The sequence below is a fragment of the Syngnathus leptorhynchus genome, chromosome 4 (assembly GCF_054491065.1).
Source record: "Syngnathus leptorhynchus isolate UIUO chromosome 4, UIUO_Slep, whole genome shotgun sequence".
Classification (NCBI taxonomy): Eukaryota; Metazoa; Chordata; class Actinopteri; order Syngnathiformes; family Syngnathidae; genus Syngnathus; species Syngnathus leptorhynchus.
The window spans coordinates 15,289,158-15,305,256 of NC_141198.1; the positions used below are offsets into that span (position 1 = coordinate 15,289,158).

Sequence of the window (16,099 nt, forward strand, 5' to 3'; positions counted from 1 at the left end):
CGCTTCTTCGACACTTTCAAAAAAAGCCTGCTGATTTTTGTCAAGTTTCGGAAAAAGTCAATAAAATGGGCCGACCGATTAATCGATCGAAGCCTCGGGCACTGAGCGTAAGATGCCCCCCCTCTTTCAGTACTACTGCTGTAAGAAGGAGGAGTCCGCCAAGGGGGAGGAGGAGGAGGAACCGGAGCTGTCCACCATGTCACCTTTGCACCCCCTGGCTCTGTCGGCCCCCCCAACGCCGCCCACCCCGGAGCGTTACAGCGACGAACCTGAGACGTACACGCCCACCTTCCTGACGGAGGCCAACGGGCCCGCCAGCTTCACGCCGCCGCCGCCCTTGCGCCGATGCCAGCGGGCGCACGGCTTCTGCCCGGCCTGCGCCCGCTGCACGCTGCCCTTCTACCTGCACCACCCGGAGCGGCTCTGCAATGGGGCCCGAGGGGGCTGCGGCTACCGCAGCGTGCACCAGGACCTGGAGATGCCCACCCCTGCCCCCGACCTGACCGGCTTCTACCGCAAGCTGGACCTCATCCGCTCAATGGCTACGCGAGAGGGGGTCACGCGCAGCGTCAGCACCGACGTGTAGGGGGCGTCGATGGACCACCAACACGATACTGAGGGCTTTCTTTCGATAGCTCGGCGGTGGCATCGTTCAGGATTACCTCTCACATGCATCGGAAACGCTCACGACTGGGATTTTGGGAAATGCTTGCATACGCTTACGCGACTAAACCATTCTCGGTCACAACATATTTTTTTTTTGGGGGGGGGGGCCACTGAAACACACTACCTTTATTTTCTCACTCAAATACTTTTAGAACATAGATAAACCAATTTCTCGTCCACACACATCAATGAAATATTTTCTCTCGCGCTATCACAACACTCGAGCACATTCCTGAGTATTTGAGACCATTATAGTGTGTGAGTGTTTCACATTGTGTGTGAGCAGTAATCCTAAATTTTGTCCCTGACGGCTTCTCGTACTTTCGTATGCCGCCATGCTGGATGTCTGACTGCCACCTGACTTGGACAAAACTCTCAATTCACCAAACCTTTATTGACATCACAGCTTGTTACAAGGGGGTGAGGTCACTTTTTAACCTGCCTTGTATGTTCCTTTCTTAGCAATGTTGTTCACGGGTCAACACCATGCAAAATAAATGTGTAAAAAAAAAAGAGAGAGAGACATTAAGTGCAAAATGAATGAGGCAAGTAAACAAGTTTAATAATTGCTGTTTGGGGAAAAAAAATCTGAATAAGGTAGAATTTGACCTGCTATATCGTTAATCGTAAAAAGTAACATGAAACTAATGAAAGCAGCAGCAGAAGTTGAATCTCTCTCTTATTATTATTTTTTTTAATGGCTCAATTTGAACCCAATATAACCTCGGTGGTTCTTTTGGAAAGGCCCAAACTTGGCCCATGAGAATATCGACTCCATTATTAAGTGTTTCTTATATGAATAGCTGTTTTATTCTAGTGTAGCAACGTGTGTATCGTATGTGTAAATGAACTCTGACGTCACACCATGTCACACACCTGAAATGATTGACCAACGTTAATATTTTACACATTGTAACACTTTTTCATTTAAAAAGTACAAAATGCTAATGTGATATCATTTACAATCTAAGACGTTGAGGCATTAAGGAAAATTTGCATTTTATATCCAGAGACAATACAATAAATATGAAATTACCACCCCCTCCTCAGAAAAAAATTCATGGATTGATGTTTTTAATAAATATTTTATGATACCTGATGCCTGTTGTTAATCCACCACGTTGTAATTTGACCTTCAATGTCCTACACAGTGACACCTAGAACGTAACGCGGTGATGCAGTGTAAACATGAAAAGCCAGGCAGAGAGAACTGTACATTTTGTTGACTTTATTTTCAACATTGTCTGTCCATGCATCATACAAAGAGGTATCCGTTATATTTGTATCAAAGACAGGAAGTTAAACACGTCTGAATACATTGCAAGTGTCAGGAGTCTTACCTCCTCTGTCCATCGTCTTTTTTTTTGGTTTTATTTTTATTTTTTTATGGGACCCGACGGAAAAACGTCAGGCGGTCACGCTAACGTTAAAAAATAATAATAATAATTGTAACGTGCATTAACTAATAAATAGCTCGGTGTGCACATTTCACTCGCTGTTACCGTTAAATAAGATTTAACGGAATAGAAGATTGTCGCACGCCGTTTGCTTTCAGGCCACAAGAAGAGCTTCATCTTGGTCTTCATTATTGTTCTGGTTCAAGTGTAAAGGCTCATTTAAGGTTGAAAGACACGCGTGGGCAGTACTATAAAAAGAAGGGAATGATGGACAGAGCAAGAAAAGAAGCAAGGATGACGGGACAGAGTGATGAATGAAGGAAGAAGGAAGGGATGTTGTCAAAAGATAAGAGTGCAGGATCCCAAAAAATGGTAGTACCCCGTGTGAGGAAGCCCGACAGCTGGCAAGCTGCAAAACCTTTTTGCGAATGTAAACGTTGCACTCGAGCTTCCTGATGAAGAAAGTCCACATGCACGAGCAGGGGGGGGGGTCGGGTTTCTAGAACACGGGCGGTCGCAGTGAACGGCAAGAGTGGCAGCAGGCCTTGCTGTAGTACCAGTGACTGCATAGGTTGACCTTGAGGGCCAGCAGGCAGTTGGTAGTGGGCCGGTCCTGGCAGCTTTCATCTGAAAACCGACACAAGCCATCTTTACGGTACTCAAACACAAATGGGACGGAAGCACTCTCAGTCCTACACAAAGATGGACTCATATCATAAACTGCAACGATTAGATTTGATCCTAAGGTGTTTTCATTTGTATCGAAATATGAATCAACTTGTACTTTAAATGTGGCATTTCCTTCAAATGATGTTTTATTGTTCCCGACGGACTGACCTGGAGGCTCGGTGGGACACGGCTGGAGACTGCACGTCTGCTTGGACACGGGTTTGGTGAGTGGATCGCACCCTCGCACCAGCTCGCGGTCCTGGTAACACTTGACGTCACGCATCCTCACGCCCACCCCACATGTCTTGGTGCACTGGGGACACCCGGGTTATATTTTACAAACACGTTACACATGCATTATATGTACGTTGCGCAACAATTTCACGCAGCACGAACGTGCCGGACAAAACACATGTTGCCCCCATTACAAAGTTACACGTGTACCTCGGACCAGGGTGTGGTGTACCACTTGAAGCAGGGCCGCTCGAAGCAGGTGCTCTCATCTTCGGGCCTTTCGTCGGCGCCGCACGCCTCCTCGTCAAAGACTAGGAACTTGCCGCCGCTGATGCCCACGCACTGGACGATCCTCCGTTTGACGCCACGGCCGCAAGTGGTATTACACTGCACATAGTAGACTCGTTACATGCCGATTTTTACACGTTACACACAAGTTGAAAGCGGATTTTACACCATATTACACCTTTCATGTCATTTTACACTACATAGTGGTTTCACGGGTGTTTGTTGTCTCTCAACAAGACTCACCTTTTCCCAGTCCTGATTAAGCCAGTGGGCGGGGCAATCCCTCTCCCCACAGGGCTGGACAGAGAGCGGCTTCTCGTCGCTGGGGCACTGGGCCTCGGCCACAACTCGCCCCTCAGGGGCCTTGCAGTAAACGTGACGCACCATCCTTCCGTGCGGGCACGGGCCCGAGCACTACGGCACAAGAAGTGAATGTCACGCAACGGCATGCTTTTTGCTTCACGGTTTCATGTTGTGACTCGGACTCACGGGGCCCCACTCAGACACGGTCCAGTGGCGTTCGCAGGGTGGACCCGTGCAGTTCTTGACGCTGGGCGGTTTGGTCATGGGGTCACACGGGCGGCTTTCATCGGAGCAGCGGACATCCCGAGTCACCTGATCTCTTCGGCCACACTTGGCAGAACACTGTGTTGGCATAGTCTTTAGTTAGTAAGTCCTAGTTAGTCCTTGTTAGCGTCTTTTTTGGGAGTTAGTCTTGTAAATGCCCTGCGATAGGTTTAAACCTAACTATTGAGAGAGAGAGAAAACCGAGACCACAGACTAGCCCATTTTCTTTAATTTCTATATATTTGAAGATCTAAATCTGAGAAAGATTGTGAACAGCGCACGAGACATTATAGAAAGCACCGTACCTCCGTCCACTCGGCCACCTCCCACTGCGGGCCACAGGCGGGGCTCTTGCAGGGCCGCCTTTCTATGGGTCTCTCCAAGTCAGCCACAGTACACAGGTCACTATAGACAGAGCTGTCCAAGCCGGGCGACAGCATCTTCCAGCATCGGACCTGCCGGAACTGGAATCCCTCGCCGCAGGTCCGCGAGCACTCACTCCAGCTGCTGGCCTCCCACCTGAGAGGAACCGCATCCACCTACATTACGGTCATTGCTCTTTTTGCGGGTCCACGCACTCTTCTCCCAAAATGGGAAACAATTGGGCTTTGTTCATGCATCGTGGGTCCTTGTTTCGTTTGAGCTTAAAAAGTGTTCAGTACTTGGGTCTGTTGTGCTACCTAATTGTGTTGTGGTACCAGGTTCTATTGCAGTACCAGGCTCTCTTGTGGCACATGAACCTTTTGTTCGTAGCGTACCTAGGTTGACACTCCCGCCCAATGCAGAAGTCGTGGACCGGTTCGGGTCGGGTCAGCGCGTCACAGTACATGTCGTGCACCTCCACGCCATCATAGCGGATGCACGTGACAAAGGACCTGGACACGCCTGAAAGAGATCAGCAGTAATAGAAGAAGACATATTGAGAAGGTACTGGGCGAGATTTGCTCGAATCCAGCGGCCCAAGATGAGACAGTACCAATGGAGCAGGTCATGCTACAGGGCTCTTGGGAGGAAAGCTTCCAGCGGTACATATCAGCTGGACTTAGCTTCAGGTTTTTCTGGTAGATCCTTGGATTCCCCCTGTGGAACAGAACATTGAAATTTACAAGCCTATGGACTTTACCTCCCGCACATATCGAAACAGAACCCAATGACGGCTCTCTGCAAAATATAATGTAAAAACTCAGATTCAGGTTCTCTTTCGTTACTTGGGTCTGGTTTCAATTCTTTGTTCTGTCATATTAACTGGTTCTGTTGCAATACCTTGCTTTGTTCCTGTACTGAGTTCTGCTCTATTACCAAGGTCTATGGTGTTCGCTATTTATGTCAACCTGTCATTCTAACAAATTTTGTTTCATTGGGCTCAGTTTTAGGCTAGTATCTGGTTGTATTACAGTACCTGGTTATATTGTGTTCATTGAATCTGTTCCATCACTTAGGTATGTTCTGGGACCTCACTGTGTTGGGTTGATTGTGGCGCTTGGTTCTATTTCAGTAGTCTGTCCTCTTTCAATACCTGGTTCTGTTATAGAACATGGTCCTTTACTGGTACCTAGTTCTGTTGGAGCACCTGGTTTTCTTGTGTACTTAGTTGTGTTGTTACCTGGTACTGTCAATTGGTGTGTGTTACTGGGTTCTGTTGATTAACTTGTGTTATCTGATTTTGTTGGCTGTGTTGTATTTCCTGTTTAATTTTTTCTGTAACTCGTTCAATCTGTCGCGTTGTAGTACCCAATTTGGTTGCTTGTTTTAGTAACCATATTCTATTGGTTTCATTACATGTTTCTGTTTTCAAACCTAGTTTTATTGTAGCAGCCCCTTTTTGTTGGTTCTTTTGTTCTGCCTGTTGTACGACCTACTTCTGTTGCATTACCTGGTTCTGTTGAAGCGGCCCCTGCCCACGACGTGCAGCGTCTTGTTGTGGTATGAAACGTCTGCGCTGCTGTCATTGCGCCTACGACCAAGCGTGAACTGCAGGGTCTGGTTGTGTTCAAGCAGGCCGCCGGGTTCTGCTTCGGCCAAAAACAAGTTGTCTCCTTCCGTATCCAGCAGTTGATTGGTAGAAATGTTGATGAGCAGCTCATCTGGGCCCACACGTCCTTCCAGAAGAACCCTCCAGATGAGGTTGGGGGCGTCTGCCTCCGGGTCCAGGGGCACGTCGGTGGGTATTGGGTTGGCGGTTATTCCCATCTGGCTACTGTTCCCCCCTAGTGGGCCAGGAAGGAAAGTGTTAAAGCGAAAATATGCAAATTACGAGAACAATTCGGACAAGGAGTAACAAGTATGTGTCTATACCTATGAAGTGTGTCTCCGTGTCACAATGTATTTGTGCGGTCTCCTCGTAGACTTCATTTGTCTCCTGTTGCGCGTCGTCTTCTATATGTCCCTCGGGGGGGGTCTGCTGGTAGCGACTGGCGTTGGGCGTTGGCAAGGGACCGGCCTCTACCGAGCTGTCGGCGCCCGTGTAGATGGGCGGAGGCGGCACAGGTGGCAGGGAATCTCTCAGGACTGTGTACTCGTACGTGATGTATGGCGTGCGGCCATTCTGGTTCCATACCTAAAGGACACGCCAAGTCTTGAAACCCTAATTTGAAACCTTAACCCTTGCCAGAGCACCCTCATGACAAACTCAAAATCCCCATCCATCTTTGAAGGTCTAGTTTGGAACCCTAAACATGTTTTGAAATCTTAATTTGAAATTGTAAACAATGTTTTAAATCCTAATTTAAAATCTTAACTCTGACTTGATACCTGACACTGAATCCGTAATCCTGGCTTTAAACCCATTTATTTTAGAAATCCTAAACCCAGACATGCATCTTTGGGTACCAATATGTTGACCGGCTGGTCCAGGGGCCCCTTGGCGACGATGTACTCGATGCCCGTTTCGTAGATGTCCATGGGGCGGCGGTACTTGAAGACTGTGCCCGCGACGTGGAAGTTCTGTGGGCTGTCCACTTTGTAAGCGCCGTTAAAAAAAAAATTGCCCGCCTGGTCGGTAACGGCTGGAAAGAGAAAGCACGTTTGTCTTTTTCTTTTGTTCTTTGTCTGAGAAAAGGAACTGACAGTCCATCACTGACCAAGAACGTCGGCTGACTTTTTCCTCTCGATGACCTGGATGTCCCATGATCCTTCGGGGATTTGCGTGATGAAGGCGTAACCTGGAAATCAGAAAAAGGACACAGAGATTAACGGCCTGGGTGGGCAGCGCAAAATCGGGGCGCAGCAGGACCTGGCGGTGGAAGAGATTGGGTTTGAGTAGGGGACTGGCCAGCGGAAGGGACAGAGGTGGACTGGGTGGTGAGGACCAGTTTGCAACACCACAGACCGGGTTGCAGTGGGAATCAACCGACTGGCACTCACCGAGCGTGGTGGCCCCACGACGGAAGTTTCCGGTGACCCTGCTGCAGCTGCTGCCATCGCCCTGACAGACCCCACACTTGTCCAGCGTGTTGGATGAGAAGAGAACGCCATCGCACCCGATCGGCTGAGAGACGTTACACAATACTGATGATGTCAGGATTTTTTAAATCACAAGTAACATCTAATTATACATAAATACACTATGCATACAATCATTTGGCTGCTTTGACACCTTAACCAGGGGCTAGAAACCCTACTTTGAAATAGTGGCCGAGCGTGGACTCACCTCACACTTACCGTCCACGCAGACACCGCGGTAGCTGGTGTACTTGCAGGACGTGCCGTCGCGCGCCACCACCATCAGCTGCCGCTGGCCGTCGGCGGTCGTGCAGTGAAGGTCGCATGGGTTGCTGGAGATGTGCACGTAGTCATCTACACACAGCGCAGCGCGTAGGTCAACGTTCTCGCCAACTCTGCCGTCAACGCGGACATCACCTCATGTTCTGACGTCATTGCAGAAACTAACTCAAACTCAAAAACTCAACCCTGGTTTGAAACCCAAATAGAAATTTCGCGCCTGGAAACAGTGGCTTACCACCCTCATCCATGAGAGTAAGACTGAATTTGTGGTACCTGGGTAGAGCGGTTTCCACTGGTAGCTGCGGCCATTGTAGAGCTGGGAGTTGAAGGACCAGCACTGCTCTTCTCTGAAGCTTCGTCCACTGGCCGGACAGTCCTGTAGAGCGCAAACAACAAACTTACCATTTCTGTCTGTATGTGTGTCAGTCTGCGTGCATGTTTGTGTGCTCAAGCTTCCCAATATGTGTGTGAGTTTCTACGTGAGTGTGTGTTCATCTACGAACTTGTGTGTTGCACAGGTGGTATCTCTTGGAGGTTCCCGAGCAGGTCACGTTGTCCTTGAAGGCAGGAACTTTCTTTCTTTGGACACAAAAGACACACGTGAACAACAAAAATTAGAAAACTGAGGTGTCAGAAACGGGAGTCTCTCGGGACCTCTGTTTGAGGCAGTGTCTCTCCTGCGACTTGACGCCTCCGCCACAGGTTCGCGTGCACCCTGTCCACTTAGCCCACTCGCCCCACCAGAACGCTGTCACCTGGAGCTCCTCCAGGCTGTTGGAGGCCACGCTGCTTTCGTCCTGCACACACACAGATGAAGCTATGAAAGCAAATAATAAAATGATAAAAATGCAACTTAACTTGGGTGATACTTCCATGAGGTCCACCACGTACGTATATCGAGAGGAGCCTCGGGGGCTTTGAACACCGTCCTGATTGAAATCTTTGTTTCCAGGAACAACAAATTTCAACGCCTACATGCTCCTGGTAATGGGCGGAACAAGGAACTTTCGAAGCACTATGTGTTGGGACCATGCGAACAGCTGTCTAAATTTTGTTCTAATGAAGAGAGCCAAAGAAGACCATTCTGCCTGAGTGAGTATGTTAACCAATTAGAAGTCGGTCAGAGACCATTTTTCTGTGAACATCCCAAAAGTGCTGACGCTGCACTATCCAAACATTCCCTGAGTGCAGCAAGCAGCAGCAATCAAACCCGAGCACGCTGCTGGAATGTGAGGGCATAGGTGGGGGTGGGGGGGTGGGGACACCCTGCGAGGGCTGTCACCCGATTGGTCTACGTGCTTAAAGAGAAACAGAGAGACAAAAGGAAATACAAGGAGAGATAAGAGACACAAAACGGGACACTTAGAAGTAGATGGCAAAGGAGCAAGAAGGGTAGAGAGGGTCACCCCTACATGGGTGTGTCTTGTGCGGTTGTTTGACCTGCAGCGGTGCAGTAGCTGTGGTGGCGAGGCGTCCCATGGACATCATCAGCATGAAGACGGTCAGCAGGACCACACCCGTCTCAATAAACGTCTCCCAGGAGCGCACACGCATCCTTGTGGACAAAATACAAAATGTTGTTAGCTCAAAAGCAACACCAGTTGCTTGCGTCATTGCAACATAAATTAGCATGACGGCAACACCAGCTTAAGTCTTTTGGATCAATGTTATTATTTGCATCACAGAAATCCAAGATAATGTTGTCAGCATGACACCAAAACAACGTGAAAAACATTGGAAAAGAAAGCTAATGTTGCTAATGTGACCATGTCAGTATGCAATTTATAAGTGACAGAAACACAAGCTAAAATTGTTAACATTACAGGAACATGAGCTAAGGTTATTGACACTAAAAATGGAGTTGACATTGATCTATTTACGAAGCAAACAAATGAAAGTGAATTCTACTTCTGTTTACTCTTGCACAACTAACCGTGCCAAAGTGGAAGCCGTTAACAAGCGGATTATTTCATTTTTTTAGACATCAAATTAAGTGGATTATTTCACTGTTTTAAATTTGGTTTTACACCTCCTATGCATATGAACAAATTTCCACACATCATATAAACAAATTAATTCTTAGATCAGATATGTGAATTCATTCTAATTTTACTTGAATTAAGTACATTGAATCAAAATAGAATCTCTTGTTAGCATGGCCGCTACATGTGCTAATGTTGTGAGCATGACTGACAAAGCGAGTCAAAGAACAAGTTGCCATTAGCATGACGACAATGTGAGCTAATGTTGTTTTAGCATGGTGGCAACATGTGCTAATGTGATACCAATGTGAGCTAATGTTTTTGTTGACGTGACGTCTGTATAAGCTAAAGCTCTTATTGTTAGCCAAATGTCAATAGGAGCTCACCTTATTGTTAACATGATGGCTTTAGGCCTTTCTCCTTCTATCTATACACACACTTACGTGGACACACAGACACACACACACATGGTCCGTCGGACACATAAACACACACACTTGTACAAATTCTCAGAAGCACACACACAAAGACTAAAGTAAACAGTGTCGACGGCCCCCAGGGGCCCCTCACTATCTTGTTATTGTAAAACTGGGAATCTCAACACACACACATCCAAACACACATGCTATTGCATGTGCACTTACACTATCACACACACATAAACACATATATACATCATCAGCTGCATCCACACATGCGTAAGCATGTTGCACCAGCTAACAAGTTAACTTTAACCGGATGACCACCAGCGTAACAAAACTAAATCACAGCAATGCGTAGTAATATGAGCATGACGGTTACACAAGCTGTTAGTAGCATGGTGGCAACACGTCCAAATGTGAGCATGGTAGCTATATGAGGTAAAATTAGTGTGACAGCAACTCAAGCTAATCTTGTGTTAGCATGGCACTAACAAGAGTTGAAGTTATTGTTGTTAGCAATGTGGCATCACAAGCTAATGGTTTTGCTAGCATGGCGGCAATGCAGGCTAATGTTGCTCAAACCACCAATGGTGGAATTTCTGATGGATCCATGAAACAATCTAAGAAAGAACCCTTAATGAAACCTTTGAGCGACCTCGAAAAGAACTTATGGCGGCGCATACTGTAAAACAACATCTGATGGACCATATGAAAGAATCCATGGGAGAACTTCTAAATATCTGGTGCAACCTGTGTGACAACAAATACAACATCTGGACTATAAAGGACTTTATACTGTAGTAGAACTAGTTATGGCCCCCCCTTACAGAATTTCTAATAAGACTGAGTAAAACCTATAAAAGAAACCTAAAAAAAAAACTTTGATGGAACTTCTGATGAACATCAGAGTAGGAATGACAAATTAACATTTTGAAGAATGTTTCATGGAAATTCCCATATAGCCTAATAGAATCTAGGATAGATCCTCCAATGGAACTTGTAATCCACGATAGAACCTTTAATATAACTTCTAGCGGAACCACTAAAATATGTGTCAAACATGCTACAGTAGAGGGTTTCATGGACTCTATCGGAGAACCCTGAAAAGAAACAGGAATGCAACCTCTCAAAGAATGTATGGTAGAACCTGCCATAAAATCTCATGTACAACTTCTAATAAATCTGGAGGAGAACCAATGATTGAACCTCAAAAAACATCTTGTGGAACCTCTAACAGAACATAAGAGAACCAGCGGTAGAACCTCTGAAGGAACCTTTGAAAGAACTTCTAATTTAAAAAAAAAAACCAAAAGAACGCCAATTCCTTGCACATAAAACACACACCCATAAAATACAATTGTGTGGGTTTGTTTTGGTCTGGTGCAACATGCTTATGCACGCACGCACACACACACACACACACTCAACTTCATGGCTCTGGTGAGCCTCATAAACACACAAACACAGGCACACCGCAGGTTTTACATATTGACACACACTCACCTCCCCCGCTGCAGTCCAAGGGCGTCTGACTTTGTGTTGAGGATGCCGCTTCGTGTGTGTGTGCGTGTGTGTGCATGTGTGTGCGTATGTGTGTGTGTGTGTGCATGTGTGTGTGTGTGTGTGTGTGTGTGTGCGTGCGTCGGTGTTGTTGTGTTGTGCAAGGTTGCCGCTGAGTGAGGAGACGCAAGTGAGGGAGCAAGAAAGCGTGGAAGGGAGGGAGGGAAGAGGGAGGTAAGGTGTGTGCTCCCTGCATCCCTCTTCCTCCTCCTCCTCCTCCTCCTGAGTCAGCAGGCTGGTCTGGGTCTTTTTTTTTTTTTCAGAGTGTTAAGGGGGTGGCTGGAACTTGTAAATGGGACCTGAAGTCTGCGGCCGGTCATGGATGTGCACTTCACACCTCACCGCTTCCTCCCTCGGCGATTCCCAGACTTCCCACAATGCTACTCTGCGCCCCCGGCCCAGACGGAGCTGAAACGGGCCGACGGCCAAATACAACAAAAGCGTGAGCGGACGTCGCCTGGCTCTTAAGGCCTGATCGAGCATTCGTGTGCAACACTTACATCGTGTGCTAGGGGGCGACGTTTCACAACGTGTACGCTCATCCAACAGAACAAGCCTGAAAGAGACGCATACCGACACATATGTGACTTTTTCCTTGAGAACATGTTGAAGAAACTCATAAAGACTTGTGATATGAATTCTAAGAGATTTTACAGGAGGTTCCACCATCGGATCGACTCTAATAATACCTCTAAAAATGCCTGGTGGAATTTCTAAGAAATATATCAGGTGTAACCTATGAAAGAATCTCTCGTAAAAACTGAAATCAAAACCATAGTAGAACCTGATACAAAACCTAATGTGGATCTACTAAAGGAACCTTCATTACAAATTATGATTGATCTGATGGAATAACTCTTGAATGTCTCTCCAATAAAATATATATGGATAAACACTATCATTAAATTTCTAGGAAGTTTGGCGGATAAAACCATGTGTGGGGCTGCGAAGAGACCTGGTGATCAAATCCGTGATAAAACCTCTTGGTAGAACTTCCAGGGTAACTGTGACTTTAATATTGGTACTACAGTACTTTGTACATACCGTGAAAGATTTTAGGCTAAAAAAAACAAAAAACAAAACCAGACCTAGTGACAACTAATTGAGTCGGGAAATAATTGTGGTGGAACCTCCAATAGAACATACGATGGACCTAAAACTCTCGTAGAACCTAAAACCCTGTAACAAAATCTTTAGTAGAACTTATGGGATGAACAAACCTCTTGTGAAATATTTGACGGAATTCCCAGAAAGCTACATTATGAAAGAACCTCTAGTAAATCATCTGATGGAACCTCTGATAGGATCTGATGGGCACCACAGGAGATCCTATAAAAGAACCTCTCATCAAGTGACAAGCCACTTACAGAACCTTTTCCGCAAAAACGTTCACTGGAATAGAAAAGTTGAAAGGACCTCAGACAACAATGCTACGTGCTATGTATTTAGCGGCTAGGTGAGGTGATCACACGCACTAACGGGGCTCACGTGTGTTCCCCTGAGCTTGAACTCAGATGTTGTTTCACCGCAAAAATGTTCACGTGAGCAGAGTGTGAAAGTTGTTTGGTTTCCAGGTAAATTTCAGATTGATGGCGGCGGTCTGTGGACCACCATGTCGTCTTCCTCCCATCATGGCGTCTTCCTCTCCCGTTACTCGTCTGCTCGTCCACCCCCGCCACCATTTCCTTCTCTCCTTCCTGCTGTTTTTCCTTCCAGCTCCTTTGCTTCTCTTCTGTCTGCACCGCTGTTTCCACAGCTGCTTCTGTTGAACGACCGAGCGAGCCCCGCCACGCATCCGTGTTGAAATCGGAGCAAATCCAGAGAACACTGGGAATTATAGAAGAACCTCTGAAGGAACATCTAAAACATCTGATAGGACTGCCACTAGGCCACCTTCACATTTGAACCACTTCCCAAACCTCTGATAAAACATTCTACAGAACAGCTGGTCCAACGTGTACTAGTACCTAAGATAGAACTTCTTGTGGGACTGCTCATTTCAGGATATTTAACAGAACCTGAACAATATGTGTGATCAAACTCATAGAAAATACACAAGAGCCTCCAAGAGAACATCAGAGAGACAAATTGGCAGGGCTATCTGATCCAACGTCTTCCAGGATCCCAGACAGAACATCTGATAGAACCTGTGGAATATCAGCATATGCATCTTAAATAATCGACTTTGTGAAAATCTGATAGAACTGCTCCCAGAACGTAAGCTCAAGCAGAACTTCTTTTTACAATCTCAGAAAGAAAATGTTGAATTGCCGTTGGAACATCTTCCAGAAGCTCCTCTTGAAGGTGGTAAAAAAAAAAGAAAAAAAAAAAAGACTTCTTTCAGTTGTTATCGTTTGCCACATAGATGATGGTAGAAGCATTGGGACCTGTTGTGGGAAGAAGGTTGAAAAGGTGTCTGCGACAGCTCGTCGGGGAATGAGGAGGAAGCTCAATGTTTTCTCAGATGCGTCCAGGAAGTCTCCGCTACGTTCCGTTCCCATAACGTGTTTAGACTGCCTGGCCCTGTCGGCCGGAGGTGACGAGAGGAGTCTGCTCACATTTCGGCGCCTTCTCGCAGATGTGAGCGCGTCTTTTCATTTCCATGCCAAAAAACGTACAATCAGCATGATGATAGGACATAGTTGTATACATTTATGTTTTATTATTATTTCTTATATTTTATATTATACCCTCGAAAAATAGGAATTAAGGTAGAACTTCGGATGGAACCTTTATGAGAACATCTCAAGGATAATAAAATGTCTGCCGGGACTTCTAATGGAACCTATGTGACGGAAGAGCCAATGAAAGAAAGGCCATTAAATATTTGACAGAACATCAAATGGAACCCATCAGTACCTCAATGGACTATGATAACACCTGAGTCAGACTTATGATGGAAGCTGAGAAAGAACCTCTTCAGAAATATCTCTTCAAACCTCGGATGGAATTTAGAGCACAAGTAATGAAATAGAAACTGCTCCAGTGGAAGCTCTAATACAACAGATGCTGGACCCAGCTGTAAAAACAAAAACCCTGGAACATCTTCAGTAAAATAAAAAATAAAAAACCTCTAATAATGTATTAGAACTTCTGGTAGAATTTCTGACAGGCCACATTGATGAAATGGAATCGATGGAATATACGGGAGAAGCTTAAAAAGAACCTGTGTGTATGCCACTTGCTTTCTTTCTACTCTTTCTCTCTCTCTCACACACACACACACACACACACACACACACACACACACACACACACACACACACACACACACACACACACACACACACACACACACACACACACACACACTGTACTTACTATATTGTTGTGACTTCCAAGTGTGTGACTCCGCTGTGACGTGGGAAGGAAAGTTCCGGGTGAAGCGTTGAGATTTGAGGGAAGACGTGCTTATTTTCTAAAGAATGTCCGAGCAGGTGCGACAGCTGAGGAAGGTTTGACAACTGTCGCAAAAACAAATGCTTGCAGAAAATAACCTACACGCGCACACCCGGCACAAACACACACATATTGGCACACGTACACAAACATACTATGTATGTACACACAAATGCACTTCGAGTCTCCCGTAGAACATCCAACAGAATATAATTGAAGCTAAGAAAGAATTTTAAACCTCTGCAATCTTTAATAGAACCTTCAGTAGAACCTCTGATGGCCCATCTGTAAAACCTCCTTACTCTAGAATGGAACCTACAAGAAAATTGCAGATGTGTTCGGGGATTGTGTTTGCATCAGTGAATGGAACAGGAGTTTTTTGTTTTTTTATTTCTTTTTATTTCCTCAAGGTGTCTGCTATAAATCTGCCCCACACAGGAAGTGACAAAAAAAAAAAAAAGGTTTGGGTCAAAGTTTGGAGACACTTGGCCGGGCGATCCGCCCGTCTCGTCCTGCTTGACATAAAACATCCCGGCGTGTCCATAAAGCTTCCACGCAGCGTCATTCATCATCAAATTATTTTTTATATGGATATATTTATATGCTTTTATATATATATATATATATATATATATATATATATATATATATATATATATATATATATATATATATATATATATATATATATATATATATATATATATATATTTATATTATTTATAATATAAATACCACCTGTACCACTTGCACCTTCCCTGATACAAAAAACCTGTTAATTAAAAATAAATAAGCAAATTATTTTTTTATTTTTGCGTATATTTATATTATTTAATCTGTCTGTCTGTCTGTCTGCCTGCCTGTCTGCCTGTCTGTCTGTCTGTCTGTATCCATCTCTATCTCTATCGCTCTCTATCTATCTATCTATCTATCTATCTATCTATCTATCTATCTATCTATCTATCTATCTATCTATCTATCTATCTATCTATCTATCTATCTATATTTTAATTAGCCAACGCTAACAAAAGTGGCAGCAAATGTTTGGCTGGTGTCCCATGATGATGCACGGCTGCTGCACAAACAGTTGCCCGGCCATGACTGTGCACAGGAGCACTTCTCGCGCACCCATCTAAAGAGTTCAGGCGCCAGCTGGACGGACGGCTCACTTTCTCCCGGGATCGTTGCCGAG

At 45.4% G+C, this 16,099-nt stretch overlaps 2 protein-coding genes across 5 annotated transcripts in view; one reads left to right on the forward strand and one right to left on the reverse strand.

Annotated features, from left to right (window-relative positions):
• fam163b (family with sequence similarity 163 member B) overlaps nt 1–1,956 on the forward strand; it is a 20,664-nt gene extending 18,708 nt beyond the window's left edge. For all 3 annotated transcript variants that reach the window (XM_085909343.1, XM_085909344.1, XM_085909342.1), the window contains one exon: nt 131–1,956. In XM_085909343.1, coding sequence (XP_085765469.1) covers nt 131–586 — 456 coding nt within the window. In that variant the 3' untranslated portion in view covers nt 587–1,956. The remainder of the gene's footprint in view (nt 1–130) is intronic.
• Nucleotides 1,885–11,624, reverse strand: ttc16 (tetratricopeptide repeat domain 16). 2 transcript variants are annotated; one of them, XM_085909202.1, is made up of 19 exons: nt 11,452–11,624; nt 8,985–9,099; nt 8,199–8,341; nt 8,048–8,123; nt 7,818–7,920; nt 7,471–7,616; nt 7,185–7,308; nt 6,902–6,982; nt 6,651–6,826; nt 6,117–6,378; nt 5,695–6,028; nt 4,798–4,901; nt 4,580–4,706; nt 4,127–4,340; nt 3,744–3,899; nt 3,498–3,668; nt 3,177–3,353; nt 2,901–3,045; nt 1,885–2,690 (listed from the first exon to the last, which is right to left on the reverse strand). In XM_085909202.1, the coding sequence occupies exons 2-19, from the start codon at nt 9,096–9,098 to the stop codon at nt 2,563–2,565; spliced, it is 2,781 nt and encodes a 926-aa protein (XP_085765328.1). In that variant the 5' UTR covers nt 9,099; nt 11,452–11,624; the 3' UTR covers nt 1,885–2,562. The 2 variants fall into 2 exon arrangements, with proteins under 2 accessions (XP_085765328.1, XP_085765326.1); XM_085909200.1 differs by lacking the exon at nt 11,452–11,624 and adding an exon at nt 9,913–9,940.
• Nucleotides 11,625–16,099: the final 4,475 nt, after the last annotated feature.

Coding starts and splice junctions, on each gene's coding strand:
- ttc16 (XM_085909200.1), bottom strand. Junction 6,983..7,184: donor TCGTGGGGCCACCACGCTCG/GTGAGTGCCAGT, acceptor TCTGATTTCCAG/GTTACGCCTTCATCACGCAA. Junction 6,029..6,116: donor CACGGAGACACACTTCATAG/GTATAGACACAT, acceptor CTGGCCCACTAG/GGGGGAACAGTAGCCAGATG.